This window comes from Petaurus breviceps, unplaced genomic scaffold (genome assembly GCF_028583685.1).
Source record: "Petaurus breviceps papuanus isolate PSGF00001 unplaced genomic scaffold, PetGlider_PUasm1.0 428, whole genome shotgun sequence".
NCBI classification, from domain to species: domain Eukaryota; kingdom Metazoa; phylum Chordata; class Mammalia; order Diprotodontia; family Petauridae; genus Petaurus; species Petaurus breviceps.
Window position 1 is genome coordinate 4,136,254 of NW_027186331.1, and position 16,616 is coordinate 4,152,869.

Consider the following 16,616-nt stretch of genomic DNA (forward strand, 5'->3'; position numbering starts at 1 on the left):
TCTGTGGTGTTCGCTCCATGTCTGTGCCCGCACTAGCCTGTCTACACCATCTCCCATGATAGACTGGCAGCTTCCTGAGGGCAGGAACTGGCTTTTGCCTCTTTCTGTATCCCCAGAGCTAAGCACAGTGCCAGGCATACAGCAGGTGCTCAAGAAATGCTCATGTCTGCCTGCCTGGTAAAGACAGGATGTGTTTCATGAAGAAATGCTCTAAATCACTACTGATTAGAGAAATGCAAATCAAAACAACTCTGAGGTACCACATCTGACCAGTCAGATTGGCTAAGATGACAAAACAGGAAAATGACAAATGCTGGAAAGGATGTGGGCAAATCGGAACACTAATGCATTGCTGGTGGAGTTGTGAACTGATCCAGCCTTTCTGGAGAGCAATCTGGAATTATGCCCAAAGGGCTATGAATACTTTCATACCCTTTGATCCAGCAATACCACTCCTAGGGTTATATCCCAAAGAGATCATAGAAATGGGAGAAAGACCCATATGTACAAAAATGTTTATAGCAGCTCTTTTTGTGGTTGCAAAGAATTGGAAATTAAGGGGTGCACATCAATTGGGGAATGGCTGAACAAGTTGTGGTATATGCATGTTATGGAATACTATTGTGCTATAAGAAACGAGGAGCAGACGGTCTTCATATTTACCTGGAGAGGCTTAAAAGAACTGATGCTGAGTGAAAAGAGTAGAACCAGGAGAAATTTGTACGCAATTACAGACACAACGTATGTGTGATGAACAACTTTGATAGACCGGACTCTTCTCAGCAATGCTGTGATAGAAGTCAATCCCAAAAGACTCATGATGGAGAGAAATGTGTGCATCCAGAGAAAGAACTAGAAAGAACTAAGTTTATATCCAGGTGGAAGCAAAATACCTGATCTTTTTCCTTCTCTTATTTGGTTTTATGTCCTCTTTACCATTTTTCATTCCAGCTGGTACAATCCGTCCTTATAACGTGACTAATGTTTAATGTGAAAGTATTTACAGATCCTATACTTGACTATAAGCCACCATGGGGGGGAGGGACAAAATGTGAAACTCAAGGAATTGTGGAATTGAATCCTATAAACTAAAAGGAAACAAACAAATTAATAATAATAATAAAAAAAAGACAGGATGTGCTTACTCCTAAACTTAGTGTTCAGTGACCCTCTCCTTCCTTTCCTCTTCCAAGGTAGTAGTGCCTGGGGGATGGGCCTTAGATTTCCCCCTATTTCTGCCCTCCTGGCCTGAATCTCCATTTCCCAAGGGCCCTGGCCACAGGACTCCCCTCCTCTCTCAGTGTCACCGCCACAGCCCCTAATCCACACACCTGGCATCTGGCCAAGTCCCAGGCACATGCTGAGCCCTGGCCTGGCAGGTCTCTGGCTGGCCTCCCCCTCCCCCGGCCCCTGCTTACCGGGCAGTGGGCTGGGAGCCCACGACGCCATTCGGGGGGGTCGCGGCCTCTGTGGGTTTGGATTTGAAGTAGTTGACAAAGCCCCCAAACACGCTCTTGATGCTGTTGATGTGCCTCTGGCTGGTCTTGAGGTCCTGCTCCATTTTGTCCACCATTTGCTCTGTGCGCTGCAGGACGCCGCGCTGACGCACCAGCTCCTGTGCAAGAGCAACGAGAGGCTCCCGTGAAGCCCTGCGCACACACACATACTGACAGTGGTCTTCTGGTGGCCGCCACCAGCTGGGGCCTCAATGTAAGGGAGCTGAGGCTGGGGGAGGGCTGGGCTCCAAGGCGCCTCCCGATGGAGGGAGAGCTGGGAAGAATAGCTCCTGAGTGTGCACCAAAGCAGACCGCTGCTCTCTCTCTCCTGTTTGCTTTGTTTCCTCTTCCCCATGTTCATTCCATCCGTCACAATCCTTCACAACCTGACTAACATCTAATGTGAAAGTGTGGGCAGAACCTAGACTTGAATGCGCGCCACTGGGGGAGGCAGAGACTAAGACGACAAAACCCAAGAGAAGCTCCTGCTTACATGCTCTGGGAGGCCCAGGTGAGGCCAGGAGGCTGACACTCAGTGTGGCCCCTGGGGCATGGCCAGGGTCGAACAAGGGGTAACCAGCAGCAGCAGCCAGAACCCGAACCCACATCTCGGGACTCCAAGCCTGCTGCTCCCTCCTCCACCTCGCCATACCAGCTCCTAAGGAAAAGTCTGTTGTGACTGGCAGGGTCCTTTCCTGGGCCATGGTCAATGATGGCTCAAACCCTTTCGTTTCTTACCCAAGACCCCACAAAACTTGGGCCCTCTGTGCCCTGAATCACAGGCACTAAAGAGCTGTTTGCAGACTTAGCCAATGCCCCCTCACAGAGTGCAGGGTGCAAAGATCGGGAATCACCTGGCCTGCTGCCCAAGAGCGGAGCTTTGCTAAGGGGGGAGGCAGAGGAGAAAGCAGGGCACACACGAGGAGAACAGCGCTCAAGGCGTCGGGGGATGGGGGTTGGCAAAGAAGGAACCTCCAAGAAAGTCCTCTCAGAACATCAGAGGAAGACACGGAGATGCTTTCAGTGTGGGTGGGGCTGGGGAGAGGGAAGGGGCGAGATAGGGGGGGGGGGGGGGGGGGGTGGACGCCTGCCCACGGACCCTCACGGAAGAATAGGAATTCAAGGAAGAGGCCCGGGCAGGCTCTAGAGCACGATCAACAAGACCCCTACTCTGTGCCAGGCTCTGGGGGTACAAATACAACGCACAATCCCTACTCCCTAGATGCTCACGCTCTACCAGGGAAGACACAAGTGTGTCTATACAGACGTGTATGTGGGCAAAGAGAATAAATTCACATAACACAGTAGCTCAATGTGAGGGAGTCTTGGGGGGTCGGCTAGTGGCACAGTGAATAGAGCATTGGCCCTGAAGTCAGGAGGACCTGAGTTCAAATCCGGCCTCAGACACTTAACACAAAAACTAGCCACGTGACTCACTTAACCTCAATTGCCCTACCTTCCCCCCTCCAAAAAGCAAAAAAAAAAAAAAAGCAAGAGAATCTTCAAACAGAAGAGGGAGGGCACTCCCATCAAGGCAGGTGGCCAAGGCAGAGAGAGAAGGCCGCTTCGGCTGGAGCCCGGTGTCTAGAAAGTCAGGCTGAGGCTACTCTGTGAAAGGTTCTAAGAGGTAAACAAAGGGGCCACAGGGAGCCACTGTCGCTGCCTGAGCAGAGTGACGTGGTCAGACATGTACTCCAGGAAAAGCACACAGCTGTACCTGCGGTGGTGTGGAGTGGGGAGAGCAATCTCCCTGATCCAGGTGAGAGGTCAGGGCAGAGAGCCAAGGTCCCCCGCTAAAGGCACCTGGAGGTGGCTCTCACCCTCCAGAACACCCAAGTGCTGTCCAGGAATGTGGAGCTCTTTCCATGTACAGGTCTTGTGCCCCAGGTCTCTGAAAGGCCCAGGGGAGGGGTTTCAGAAGCTTTCCCTGGGCCTCTGACACATTGTGTCAGAGATCAGACCTGTAGAATTTTAAAATGAAGTCATGTTTAAGAAGAAAAATGGAGTTAAGTCAAGGGAACCTAATCTGATCTCCCTGATAGGCCACCAGACCGGGAGATCTACAAACGGTAGGGAGAGAATTGTTGATGCCGCTGATTTTGGAACTTGGGTCTGGTCACTGAAAGTAAGTCATGAGGAGAGAAAGTTCTCAGTCCCCTTTCTTCTAAAAAGTCAGGTTAAAAAAAACAAACCAAGCCCCAAAGTGGGCAATCACTTTGCCAAGACCTCAGTCACTGGGTGTAGAGCTGCTGCTAATGACTGAGGGATGTCACAAGGCTCAATGGAGGGCAGTTTTTTTTCCTCTCCTCCCTTCTTTCTCTTCCCCTTCCTGTGAGTCAACTTTCCCCCATGTCCTCAATCCAGATCTCACTGTGGCACCTGCCTGCCACTGTCAGGCCCTGCCCTTCCCCTTTGACCTTCTGGCTAGGCAACATAGCTGCCGCAGAGAGGACATGCCATGCGTTCTATGGCAGGCTTATGACCAAGTGCCATGTCACGGGACACCTCTGGCCTGGCAGTTTCGTTTTTATTGTCATTTCCTTTGTGAAACTCAACTCCATTTCTCAAATTTCACAGATGCTCAGACAGCCCAGAGAATGCCCAGGGATGGGCCCAGGGAGCCCTGGACAAATTGCTCTGCCTCGTGACCCAAGTTCCAATGTCACCTGCTATTCCAGCAGCTCATTCTTAGACTCTAAGAGCCCCCTCTTTTACAATCACTCCTACTTTTATACCTGGTTTGGCACCTCACTTGGGGCACTATCTTTGAGACCTGCATTTTTTCAGCCTGAAGCTGAATTAGAAAACAAAACCAGGCTCTCTTTCCACCAGTGACACGCCACTAAGGACCCTCTTTTTCCATGGGAACCTGGTTCCCCTCGTTGGGCCCTTGGTTCCTCTGCCAACTTTAATTCATTGACAAATTCAACCCCTGATCAAGTCCGTTTTCTCCCAAGCTTGGTGCCAACATCTAAGCTAGAAGGTGACAGCAGCTACAGCCGCAGCCCTTGCTCTCTTGTCCCTCTTCAGAGAGATCAGCAACTCCAACACTCACTCAGCTTCCACAGCAGCGGGTGGGGACTTTTAGCCAGGGAGCCAACAGCCACTGAAGATTTCTGCACAGAGCAGACGTTCTGAATCTTTTTTTGTATCGTGGCCGCTTTTGGCCATCTGGTGACACCTACAGATCGCTTCTGGCCACAAAATCATGCCTGTGAAGCCCCTGTGAGAGCAGCAACGTCTCCGTCCTTCTGTAACCCCAGCCACAGGGAATTTCAAAAAGGCTTGCTGACTTTGCAAAGGAAACCAATTCTACTGAAACACAGTTACTGGAAAATTTAAAACAAGTCCTTCACCTGTGGTTGAGAACCTCTGCCATGGGGGTGATCCATCCAGCAGTCAGGGAGGACTGAAGAGGGGAGAGAATTAAGGAAACCAGTGGAGGAGGTCTGTCCTGCAATTATCCAGGGCAGAGGGGTGCTGGGCAGAGAGAGCTGGCATAGGGAGCACCCATGGCAATCTGCTTCTGGTTCGGCTAAGTCCTGGCGGTGACATCGGGAACAAGCTCAGTAACAGAGGATCCTCTGGGCTCCCTTCTGACCCTGGATCTCTGATCCTCACACGACACAAGAGCTTCCTTCACAACCATCACCTGGCCATGATAGAGCCCCAGCAGACATGGAGGGCAACAAGATCCTTGGCCCCAGTTTACCACTCCAGTATCTCTGCCAAGAAAACCCCAAATGGGGTCCTGGAGAGTCAGATATGACTGAACAACTACAGACATTGACTCTTAGGTGCTGGAAATTACTACCACACAGTTGGGGAAATCAGGGTTCAGGGACCAGAGGCTTGTATAGGATCTTGTGGGGGATGGAGTAGAGGGAGAGGGAAGAAAGGAGAGGAGAGAAGGGGACAGGAGGGGAGGGAGAGAAAAGGGGAGAGGAGAGAACACAAGCACACTGACTGAATGCTCAATTACCATTCTTCTCTCAACAGCCTAGAAAAGCACTGGAAGATTTCCCTGACATGCAGCAATGAGACACCAGTCCCCGATTTAGGAAGGCCCTCTGGAGGAGCCCCAGTGAGCTGGCCTTTCACCTTGCACACCTCATAATTTAGGGTGATGACTCGGTGTTCCTGGCATGGGCCCCAGGTCCTCTGCCACCGGAGTCACCAGCGAGTTCACCCCGCCCCTGCACTTTAGGAGTGGAGACTCCTGGAGCAGCTGAGGAAGTGTGAGGGATACAAAGAGGAAGAAATGAGCTGGGAAGAAGCTTGCCAGGTGTGGGGGACGGCCATGGAGCTGTGACTTATGAGGGGCGCATGGTAGGCATGGCAAGGGAGGATAAAGGCAGCCTGAGCCCGACTATGGAGGCCTGCAATGCTGGGGAAGGAGTCCCAGGTAAGGGGACCCTGTGGAAGCGACAGAGGAGACCTGTCTATTAGGAAGGTGGCAGAAGGACAGACTGGAGAGGGAGAGGTCATGAGGGCCTAGGTGAGGGTGGAGGCAGCGTCTGTGCTGCTGGGAGAGTGTGGTCATGAGATCCAAGGTGAATGATGGTGGTCCTGGGGCATCCAGAAGAGGCTCAGTTTGGGGGGAGCTGACGAGGGCAAGTGCATCACTTTTTCTCTGTAAACACATCTTTGGAAAGACAGTGGGCCCTGATCCTGCCTCTGAGGCTGCTTGTACTGCCTGGGTCTCTTCATCTGCAAACTGGGTAATAACAGCCACAGGGCTCCCTTTCACACGGGAAGGGCTTAGCGCAACACCGATGGATGGGGACAAGCACGCCTTCCACCCACTCAGCCTGCCCTCAATCTTCTGGCTCCAAAGCTGATTAGAAGAGCACGGCCTCAGATGGCCTGTATTTGCCCCAGCTTGTTTCCTAAGTGGAGGTCCTAGCAGGCAGGCGATTCTGCCCAGGATCTACTGGACAGAGGCTGGCTGGCGCCTGGCCTGGAAGGAGACTGTCCCCTGCCCCCCCAACACTTCTTCCCTGAGGAAGTCAGGCCTAAAACTCTCTGGAGCCTGTTCAAGGACACAAAGGCTGATAGAAGTAATGGCAAGGAGTCTCTGGGCAGAGGGGAGGGGACGAGATAAAGGTGAAGGCCGAGGGAGCCCCTCCCCCTGACCAGCTGACATCCTTGGTGCAGTACAGAGGGCCCTTGGGTCAGGAGAGAGGCCTATGGTCACATTCCATTCAGCTCCCTGAGGCCTGAATGTCTTTACAGAGCCCAAGTTTTAGAGTGAGAAGGATCCTTGTCACCTCAGAAATCCTATGCACAATGCACTGAGGCCCTCCTTCAATGGGGAGACCCAGCAGAGCCCAAGGCAGCCCTTCCAGCTGGGGATAACAAGCCACAGTCTGCACAGAGGCCAGTTCTGTTCTCTGTGGTCAGTCAGCGCGAAGGCAAAAAGATGGTGTCCCGGCCCTTCCAGGGCCCCTAGCTTCAAGCCCCTGAGCAGGCACAAGGGGAGGTGGAAGGCAATCTTGGGGGGAGGCTGGGGAAAGGCCCCTCTTTCCCACGCCAGCTCTTCCGATGGCAGGAGGCCCACAGTCTGTCCTCACATCTCTCTCTCTCCATCCACTGACTCACAGACCACCTGGTCTTCACTCCTCCTAGTCTCCTGAAGGCCCTCCCTCCTCTGGGCCTGTTCCAATCATTGATGCCTCCTCTTACTCTGGAGGCAGGAGAGTAGGGAGGAGGCCTGGTGAGAGGCTCCTAAGGAATGGCCTTCTTCCTCACCACCCTGTGGTCCCTGGACACTACCCTGCCGCACCTGCTGCAAGCCTCCTCCACCAGGAAGCCTCTGGGGACCACCCCCACCCGCCTGCAAGGAATGTGATCAGGGTGTTTCCTGGTTCCTCCGGGATGCGCTGACTATATCATTCCCTTGCTGTGGCTGTGTCTTGCTCAGGGCTTCTGGCTTTCTTGAATGAACACTTCCACTGGCCTTAAATGTTAGAACATATTAAGGAGGAAGGAAGATTTAAGAACAAGTGAGATGTGTATACGGAGCCAGCTCTGCAGTCAGGAAGGCCTGAGTTCAAATCCTCCTCACATCGGGACTGACCTTGGGCAAGTCACCTAACTGCACAGCCTCCCCACCCACCCAAAAAAGAGGCACACCTTCCACCACCCATTCTGGAGGCCGGGAGATCGCACGATTCAAAGGGACCTATTTCTCAAGAGCAGGGCTGGTTCTGCTCTGGGCCTTACCTCGGCGGAAGCGATCCCAACCTTCTCGGACTCGTAGAGGAGGGACAGGGAGCGGTGCGTGCTGTCCACGGAGGCCTCGGTGTGCCGCTGCAGCTCCTGCCGCAGGTACTGCTGTCTGTCCGTGGGCTCCCGGGGCTTGGCGGACCAGTCCTCTTGGGGCCTCCGCCTCCCCGGCTTCAGGTCCTCCTCATCCGCGTCCTCAGCGAACGGGTTGTAGTTCTTGGAGTAAGCCGACATGGTTCCGGGCGCCAAGCTGCCGGGACAGCTCTTCTGACAGGTGATGCCGGCTCTCTGGCTGGGGAAGAGGAGAGGCGGCAAGGTGACCAGAAGGCCCTGCTCCCGGGGGGCCCTGGTGCCGGAGACCCCTGGGGAGCGCCGTCAGCACCCTGCTGTGTCCGAGGCGGGACCGGCGCTGCCTCCACCCCCCACAGCCTCGGGATAAAGGGGCGGGGGGGGGGGCGCTAGCTTCACAGGCGCCCCCCGCCCGCGGCTCACTCGCGGGCTGGCTCCGAGGCTGACCGGGCTTACTAACTGAAGCGGGGCCTCCGTCTCTGCCCTCCCACTCCCACCGCTCATGGGGGGCGGGGAAGGTTGGACCCCTGGGTGTCTCGTCTGCCTTCCCCGCGGTCCTCGCCCAGTCCCCCTCGCCAGGCCTCGGTTTCCCCTCCGCTTCTTCCTTCCCGGGGCCTCCAACCCTCGGGGGCCCCCGCCGGACCCCCTGGCCCGCCTTTGGGAGCCTTACCCGCCGCCGCCGTTCCCCAGCCCAGCGTCGTCTTCCCCGCGGCCCCCGCCTCACCCTACGATGCCCCGAACTGCTCCCTCTGCCCAGGGCGCTTGCGCGGCCACGCCCCTGAGCCAACTATTAAGCGCTTGCGCAGCCAGGCCTCTGGAGCAAGCCATTAGGCGCGTGTGTGAGGGGGTGATTCCCCTCCATCCCGGCGCTGTATTCCCTGTTGTTTCCACCTGTTTCCCCCCTCCCGCTGTGGTGGACCCTCCCGAAAAAAACCTCCTGCCCCCGGGGTTTGACAACAGAGCAGGTCACGTGCGTGGCCAGCCGGAAGCAGGTGGAGCCTGCGCCTGCGCCGTGGCGCCCCGGCCAGGAAGGGGCGCGAGCTCTCGGGCTAAGGCGCTGGAGGCTGAGGCGGAGGAAGGCGAAGGGGACCATGGCGGCGGGAGCGGCCCGGACGGCGAACGGCCCCAGCTCCGCCCGCGGCTTCTACTTCAACACAGTCCTGTCACTGGCCCGCTCGCTGGCGGTGCAGAGGCCTGCGGCCCTGGACAAGGTGAGGGGGGGGGGGGGGGGGGAAGGGGGTGAGAGAGAGGGGGAGGGGGTGTGACGGCCAAGCCCCCGCCCCCGCTCGGTCTGTCAGAGGCAGTGGGAGGGGAGGGGAGAGACACGGGAGACACCCGGGAGATGGAGATGCGGCAGGAGGAGAGCGGGCTTGGGCTCCTCCGGGCCTGCTGCGTGCGGTGCGGTGCGGAGCGAAGAGAGGCCGGGGAGGGCTGCCCTGGGGGTCGTGCAGGGTCTCGGAGCTGCAGGCCCCCTGGGGGGGGGGGGGGGCAGAGGCAGAATGACCGTCCCTTCCGGGCCACTCCTTTGTGAGGGCGGCGGGTGTGCCCGTGACCGTCCCCTTTGACCTCTGACCCGGCGTCTGCAATTACCTGCAGCCTGGCAAGTGGAGGGGGGCGCTTCTGCTTGTGCGGTCCCTCGCCCCTCCCCAGCGCGGACGGCCTGGGAGGGGGGTGGGCAGGGGGTGCTGGGTGTGGGGAGCGGGGCCGGCACCTGGGCTCCGGGGCCGGCCAGGGGGGTGCCGCCGGTGCCGCAGCCGGGGATGGAGATGCACGATTGCCTCCGGCTGCGGTGAAGGGGCATTGTAGGAGGGCCCCTCTTGTCCGCGCCCTTCCAGACAGGGGGGAGCTCATCACCTGCCTAGGTGGCCCATCGCCTTTGTGAAAGGTTCTGGTTGCTGGGGGCCGGAGGCGTCCAGCTTGCTCCTGTGAAACTGAGCCGGGTTAAAAGGATTCACCGCATACATGCAGATGCAGCAGGACGTAGACAACGGGAAGTTGTGGTTTTCTGGGTCAGTGCATGGCCGTTCAGGGGCTCTCCACACACCTTGCTCCCATCACTCCTGGTCTCCCCCTGGATCCACCCAGGGGCTTGCTCTCAGTCTTACTTGAGAGGAAGCAGCCCATCCCCCCTGGTGCACACATTTCCCTGAGGATGTTCCATGGAGAAGGGGGGGGGGGTCACTGAGACTCCTACTGTGGAGGAGTCCAGGCAGCCCCAGGAAGGCCCTTGTGAGCTTCTCCACTGGCAGCAGGTCCCCAGGTATCAAATGTCTGGCTCATTAGCTTTGGAGCTTGTGAAATGTTTCACTGCCTGACTTGGCTCACACAGTTCCTAGGCTATTGCTTCACGCTAACCGGACTGACAACTGAGATTGCATTATAAATCTGAATGCCAGCTTATTACCTTACATTGGTGTGGAGTGCTTGTGTGGCTGGTCAGCCCAGGCTCTTCCCAGGGGGAGCACCTTCTCTCCTGCTTCTGGAGAAGCCAAGGCAGCAGTATGCATTTCCGTAGGGAGGTCAGAGAATCTTAGGGTGGTCAAGCTGAACCTGATGGAAGTGCTTTGCCTTAGAGGCGTCTGATCTTCCCACCCTGCTAGAATCACCTTAAGAGCTAACTCTTCTCAAGGGATTTAAAGCTTACCGTGGCACTGACAGACACCACAGCACCCCTGGGAGGTCAAGACTGCCAGCACAATTTATTCCCCCCATTTCACAGAGAAGTAAGCTAAAAGAAACTCAGCTTGCCAGGGCCTCAGCTGTGGTCCAGGTGTCAGAAGTGGCAATCCTAGTCAGGTCTCTGACTCCAGGGCTGGGGCTTTTTTGACCACCTTTGGTGACTGGTCAAACTCCTTTCCCCACTCCCATCTTCCACACATGTGTGAAGATGCCGTTTTCTTGATGAGGGACACCGAGGAACACAGACTGTCCCTTTCTGCTGCCAGACTGATCAGCACTTCCTTGGCAGCAGCCTCTTAGGTCAGAGCAGGACAGCGAAGCCAGTTGGTGGCTGATAAGCAAAAAGAAAATGCATCCCAGGCTGCTGAGAGGGCAGAGTCCTGCCATCCCTCAGGGCTGGAGAACTGCTGCATTTCTGTTTGCCTGGCTTCTGAGCCCTCCCACATTGTCTGGAGCCACAGAATTCGGTCCCAGGCCAGCACTGCTTTGGTAGGCAGTGGTATTTTACTGTAGTATTCAGTTCAGCAGTAGGCATGCGATAGATAGGCCTGAGAGATTCCGGGATTCAAAAGAGATTTTGACGTAATTTGAAGAAAGAACACTAATTGCCTTTGAAGGGGAGGCCTCAGGAGGGTGGCCTCTGAGCTGAGCTTTGCCACATGAGCAGAATTTCCAGTGGGAGATGCAGTCCAAGGGGCCACCTTCAAGGGGCTGCAGATAGTCCAGTCTGACCATCATATCGAATGTCTCAAACAAGGCTGGGAAAGGAAATTGGAGCCAGTTATTGGGAGGTTTGAAATGGCAGTCTGGGCAGCTCCTGGTCTATTCCCAAGGCCTTGGTAAGGCACGGAACTCACTGTATCATCACGGTGTGCTGGGCGTGGGGCTTATCTCCCACTGGCCTGCTTCAGAGCCCTGAGCCTCTGCAGGCCTCGGCTGGTCACACTCCTGATGGGGCTAGTGCTGGGCCCAAACCAGCTGAGGCTCAAAGCACTTTGTTATTATTAGTGGTTCTCCAGACCTCTCAGAGAGTGAGCCACTCTGGCTAGGCCAGTGTGCGCAAGTGGTTGAGTGTTTACGCTGAAGTGGTTTTAGCCGTATTGGCATGGCAGTCTTTTTGAAATGGAGTAGAACTGCTCCTGCTTTCTTGAATTTTCATCTGGTGCTGTTGATGCAGACCTGCCTGGTGTGGGCTGTGTAGGCTGGCCCATGGAGCCTCTCTTTTGTGTACCTTGGACCTGCTCCCCCTCCATACCTCCACTCTACCCAGGCAGGCTGGCCCTCCTTGGCTGCTGATCTCTGTCTGCTTACTGGCTCTTCTTCCTTGTACCTTCAGCCTGAAAGCATTGACCTTTTTATAGACCACCCCAGTCGATTAGAATACATTTCTTTTCACTAAGGGGACCAAAGCAATCAGAGCACATCCGATGTCATCTCCCAGGCTTCTGCTGGGTGCCAAGAGGCTGCCAAGGCTTCCATTTTGTGTGTTTGACTATATCTGGGGCCAGGGTTATTTTGGAAGCTTTACGGTTCTAGAAGGTTGATGTATGGGTATATAAGATTATACAGAGCTGTGGGGCAAGAGGTCCATACGGTAGAGTTCTGTTGGTTTATCCAAAAAAACCCTTACAAATTCTGTTTTACTAACACCAGTTTCTAATATGGGAGCCTACTTCAGAGACTCTTATATCAGCTTTCCACAGATTTTCTTATTTCTGCCAGAGCAGACATGCAGGGCCTGTGTTTCTAATTTTAGACAGCCATTACAGTTTACATGGGATTATTCCATGAAAGTACTTTATTCTTTCAAGCATTCCTGACGTTAGGATGGGTAAGCCTTCCACCAATCCTTCCATTGTAAGTGACATTCCCCCTTGGCCCAAATGGGTGAATTTTTGAGAGATACTGTGTTATCACCTGGTGGCCAGCAGCCTGGCAGTGGCTCTGAATTCCAGGATTCAAGGCACACTGTTCAGGGATGGGTTGGTGCCTGAAGCCTGTTCAGCTTGGCAGGCCCTGCTGACTTGTGTACCACTGGCTTAGCCTTTGGAAGTCGTCATGCCATGAGGAGAACCTTAGTGGAGGTAGGCCTCAGGGGAATAGTCCTTAAAAAGTATCCAGGGAGGAAAGTGTAAAATCTAAATGTTCCTGGTCTGGGGACCTGCTGTGACTGGCTGAGGCATCTCTGAACTCTGGTGTCTCAGATGAGCCAAGAGGCTGGGCTGTCTGACTGAGTGGTCCTGATGTCTGAGAGTGTGACCTGATTTTCTCTGGGCACTACTTTCCCATGAAGCAGGAGGGATGTTTTCTGTTGCTAGTTGAAATGTCTGATTTCTGGGTCTTGACATTCCCAAAATAAAAGGTACTGGCTTATCTCTTTTTGACTTTACTGAATCTCCTTCCAAGCTACTTTGTCATTGCTCGGTAATATCCTTAACCCCTTAGGGATGCCATACTTCCCAGGCTCAGGCAGTGATACCCAAATAATGGGTGGCCAACTTGCATTTAACCAGTCTGGTGACCAGGTTGCCAGGCCCTCCTCTTTCCTTCCATACACATCTTTTTGTGATTTCGCTCCTTTCTTTCCTCCTTGGCCTCTTGCTTCCAATGACCATGCCATGTGGGTCCTGCAGTTCCTTTCATCCTGGGGCTAGCCCAGAGAGAAGTTGGTTGGGAAGGGTGAAGTCTGGAGAGAGGAGGCTGGAGCAGAAACCTATGGCCAGGCCCCTTCCTCAGCCCCTCCTCCATTGCAGCTCTTGTGGGCCTGCCCTGCTCATTTAGCCCGGAGTCCCCATGAAGGCTCTGTGATTCCAGAGTGAGATTTTCCTTTGAAATGTAATTATTTCTCCAGTCTTTGTGCACAAAGGCTCTCTTCCACCCACGCGTGACTTGTTTTCTTCTATGCTTTATCCTTCCACCTGCTTGGGGCCATCCTCTCCAAACTACCTCCGGTTTAGTCCACGTCTACTTTTGGCCTTCCCAGCTAGTGTACAAACTGCTCTAGAACCTACCTTGTCTTTATGTCTCCAGTGCCAGCTGTCGTAGTCACTTAATGGAGGCTTGTGAATCAATAGATTGGAGGGAAAGAGGGGGCCGGTCCAGGAGGGGTCTCTTAGTTTCACTTCCCCACCTCCATGCAGTGAAACTCTTAACCAACAAGTTTATTAAATGTCTCCTTTGTGCTGGCTCTGAAAGTGAGATGGTTCCTACCTTTCTGCAGGGTGTAGGAGGGACCAGGGAGGAGGCAACCTCTGAAAGGAAAAAGAAAGGGAGTGAAAAGGGAGGTAGGCAGCCTCATGCCTGGAAGGACCTGCATTGTGTCTCTGCTCTAGTTCTGAGAGACAGAGAGAATTGTGTGTGTGTGCGTGTATGCATGTGTGTATGTGTACACGCATCTGCCTCTAGAGGCAACAAAGAAACAGCCCTGAGGATCCAACAAGCAGTGTATATCAGTAACAGGCCCTGAAGCCCAATCCTAAGGGTCACCAGATTTGGGTTTCAGGGAGGTGTAGCAGCAAGCACCCCAAGCGTCCTCAGGGTTTGCTGCCACCACAGGTTCTTGGATCTGCTTTGTTAAAGGAAAGCAACTCAAAATGGGTTAACAAGCTTACTTTAATCAGTCAGACATATATCGTTTACCTTGTTCAGGGGAAAAGGTCAGCACCCCGAACTTCAAAGTACACAGACAGAATTCTCAAGACAGAAACAGATCTAGTAGACAGATTTCAAACTGTCCAACCATTACATCCATACCCAGTCAACATCTGGGTTTCAACATCTGGGTTTTTTCAAAGCCGGGGGGCTCAGGACAACGGCTCCCCAGAATCCATATCAAATCACAGAACACTTCTCAAAGTGAGCCCCAAAACAAAGCCTCAAATCAGGGTTTATATACCCTTCTCCTGGCTCAGAGAATGTAACAACCTTATTGACTCACTGGCCAATCAAGAAGTATCTACTGAAAAACAAGCCTCCCTCCCCAGGCTTCAGGTGCATTTTAGCCTAGGGGCAGGGAAGATCTTCCAAATTTGCATTCCCATTACTGGAGGAAGGAAAGCCTTGTGGGCCTGTAGCCTCTACAGAAAACTAGCCTTTGTAAAAGGTGATGTAGTTGGAGACAGGTGTAAAAGAGAGGCTGGACTGGAAGCCCCTAGAGCCAGCCCCTGGCCTGGAGGCTAGCACCACAGCCAGAGGACTGTCCTTTGGTACAACAGCACCTACGTACTGTCTTACAGACCGCTAGCCACAGCTGCCAGCAGCTGGAGTGTGGGACAAGGCCTGCTCAGGGGCTCCTGGCCTTCCTGAGTGCCTGTGGGTGGGGGCCTGCTACTCATCAGAAGGCCTTGTTACACAGAAGAGATTCCTGAGAAGTTCGATCCATCCTGTGAGTGCCCTGCTGGACTTTCTAAACAGTTAGGCCAAGTTTCCCTATGGGACTGAAGTCTTCAAGCAGATGCATGACCAACCACTAGTCAGGAAGGCAGGGGGCATTCCTTTTCACATGAGATTTGAACTCAGTGGCCTTTGAGGCCCCTTCTCTCTCCTAAGAGTCTGGGATTTCCCATCAAAAAATAGAATTCAAGTTAGAATTGATCAGTGCAAAGGGGACTGACAAAGCAGGTGGGATTTAGACCAGAAGGAAGGGCTCCCTTGGAGCCAGGAGGAAAACAGGGGAGGCTACGTGGAAGAACTGACACCTGAGCTGATTCATGAAGAAGGAGGATTACCACGGGCCCTGATCTCGATGAGAGGGGTGGTGGGAAAGGGTTGGAGGCAGGGGAGACAGGACCAGGTCAAGGGAAAGCTGGCACTTCCCCCTGGGGCAATAGGGCATTGTTCTGAATGGAACTGAAAGAGGTTGGGAGAGGTGGGGGCCTCCAAGGTCAGGACCTGGACCTTGTCTTTGGTCACCTAGATGGAGGGAGGGAACACATTAGTGAGCAGGGGGTGTCCCTGTGGTGGGGCTATAAGATCCAGAGGGAGAAGAGAAGTGGCGCCTGAGGGCAGGGCCAGCTGTTCAGTGCCCCGGCTTATACCCTTTGGGTGTTTACTGAATTACTGCCGTGGTGGTTTTCATTCCCTTTTCACTTTTGACTTCCAGTCCCTGTGGTTTAAAAATTCTGTGTTTTTTTGTTTTTTTTTTTGAGAGGGGAAGGTAGGGTAATTGGGGTTAAGTGACTTGCCCAAGGTCACATGGCTGTTTTTTTTGTGTTAAATGTCTGAGGCTGGATTTGAACTCAGATCCTCCTGACTCCAGGGGTGGTGCTCTATTCACTGCACCACCTAAAAATTCTTTTAAAAAATCATTGTATTCTTCTTGTTCTTCTCTCCAGCTTTTGTTTATCTGCCTTTAAAGATGGAGCTCCTTCTTGTTTGGAGTTCCTGTCACTCAGAAGCTCCCAGGAAGGAGCAGCAGCCCCAGTGGCCGCTGGGGTGTGTGCCGGGTCCCCTCCCCTCTCCTAAAAGGGAGATAATGCTGCTCTGTGCTTCGGGGTTTGGGGGAGAGTCAGAGCCCTCTATTAATGTCAGCCGTATTCTTTTTTTTTTGGAGGGCAGCCCAGTGTTAAGTGTCTGAGGTTGGGTCTGAGCTCAGGTCCTCCCCACTCCAGGGCTGGCGCTCCATTCACTGTGCCACCTAGCCGTCCCTGGTCTTTGTTGATGCCTTTGGTACCCTGCCTGCATCTCCCCCCTCTGGGAGAGTCCGTGCATGTGACAGAGGTTTTTTTAAAGGAAAAAAGAGGAAGGATAGAAAAAAATCAGCAAAGCTGGTCAACGTCTTGGGAAAGTTTGAAAATACAGGCGCTATCCCGCGCTGGTGGTCTCTCACTTCTGCAGGGGGATCGTATTTTCTCCCCCCACCCCTTCTTTGGGGCTGTGAGTGTTCTCTAATTGTGCTTGTTTCCATTTGTATGATTGTTGTTCAGTCAAGTCCAGGTCTTCTTGACCTGTTTGGGGTTTTCTCGCCAGAGATACTGGAGGGGTTTGCCATTTCCTTCTCCAGCCCATTTTACAAATGAGGAAACTGAGGCCAGCAGGGCAAAGTGATGTGTGCAGGGTCACCCAGCTAGTGAGCATCGGAGGCTGTATTTGAACTCAGGTCTTCCTGACTCCAGGCCCAGCGCTCCGTGTACTCTGGCCCCCCCC

At 54.0% G+C, this 16,616-nt stretch overlaps 2 protein-coding genes across 5 annotated transcripts in view; one reads left to right on the forward strand and one right to left on the reverse strand.

Annotated features, from left to right (window-relative positions):
* The window catches only part of SNAP29 (synaptosome associated protein 29), a 22,073-nt gene extending 13,437 nt beyond the window's left edge, over positions 1-8,636 (reverse strand). The window contains exons 1-3 of one of the 3 annotated variants that reach the window (XM_069100902.1): positions 8,518-8,636; positions 7,722-8,016; positions 1,419-1,615 (exon numbers count right to left, since the gene is read on the reverse strand). In XM_069100902.1, the coding sequence (XP_068957003.1) occupies positions 1,419-1,615; positions 7,722-8,016; positions 8,518-8,621 (596 nt within the window). In that variant the 5' untranslated portion in view covers positions 8,622-8,636. Of the gene's footprint in view, positions 1-1,418; positions 1,616-7,721; positions 8,017-8,463 lie in introns of all 3 variants that reach the window. The other 2 variants (XM_069100903.1, XM_069100904.1) reach the window with 2 other exon arrangements.
* A 136-nt stretch (positions 8,637-8,772) lies between these two features.
* Positions 8,773-16,616, forward strand: part of PI4KA (phosphatidylinositol 4-kinase alpha) — a 135,330-nt gene continuing 127,486 nt past the window's right edge. For both annotated transcript variants that reach the window (XM_069100900.1, XM_069100901.1), the window contains exon 1: positions 8,773-9,004. In XM_069100900.1, the coding sequence (XP_068957001.1) occupies positions 8,885-9,004 (120 nt within the window). In that variant the 5' untranslated portion in view covers positions 8,773-8,884. The remainder of the gene's footprint in view (positions 9,005-16,616) is intronic.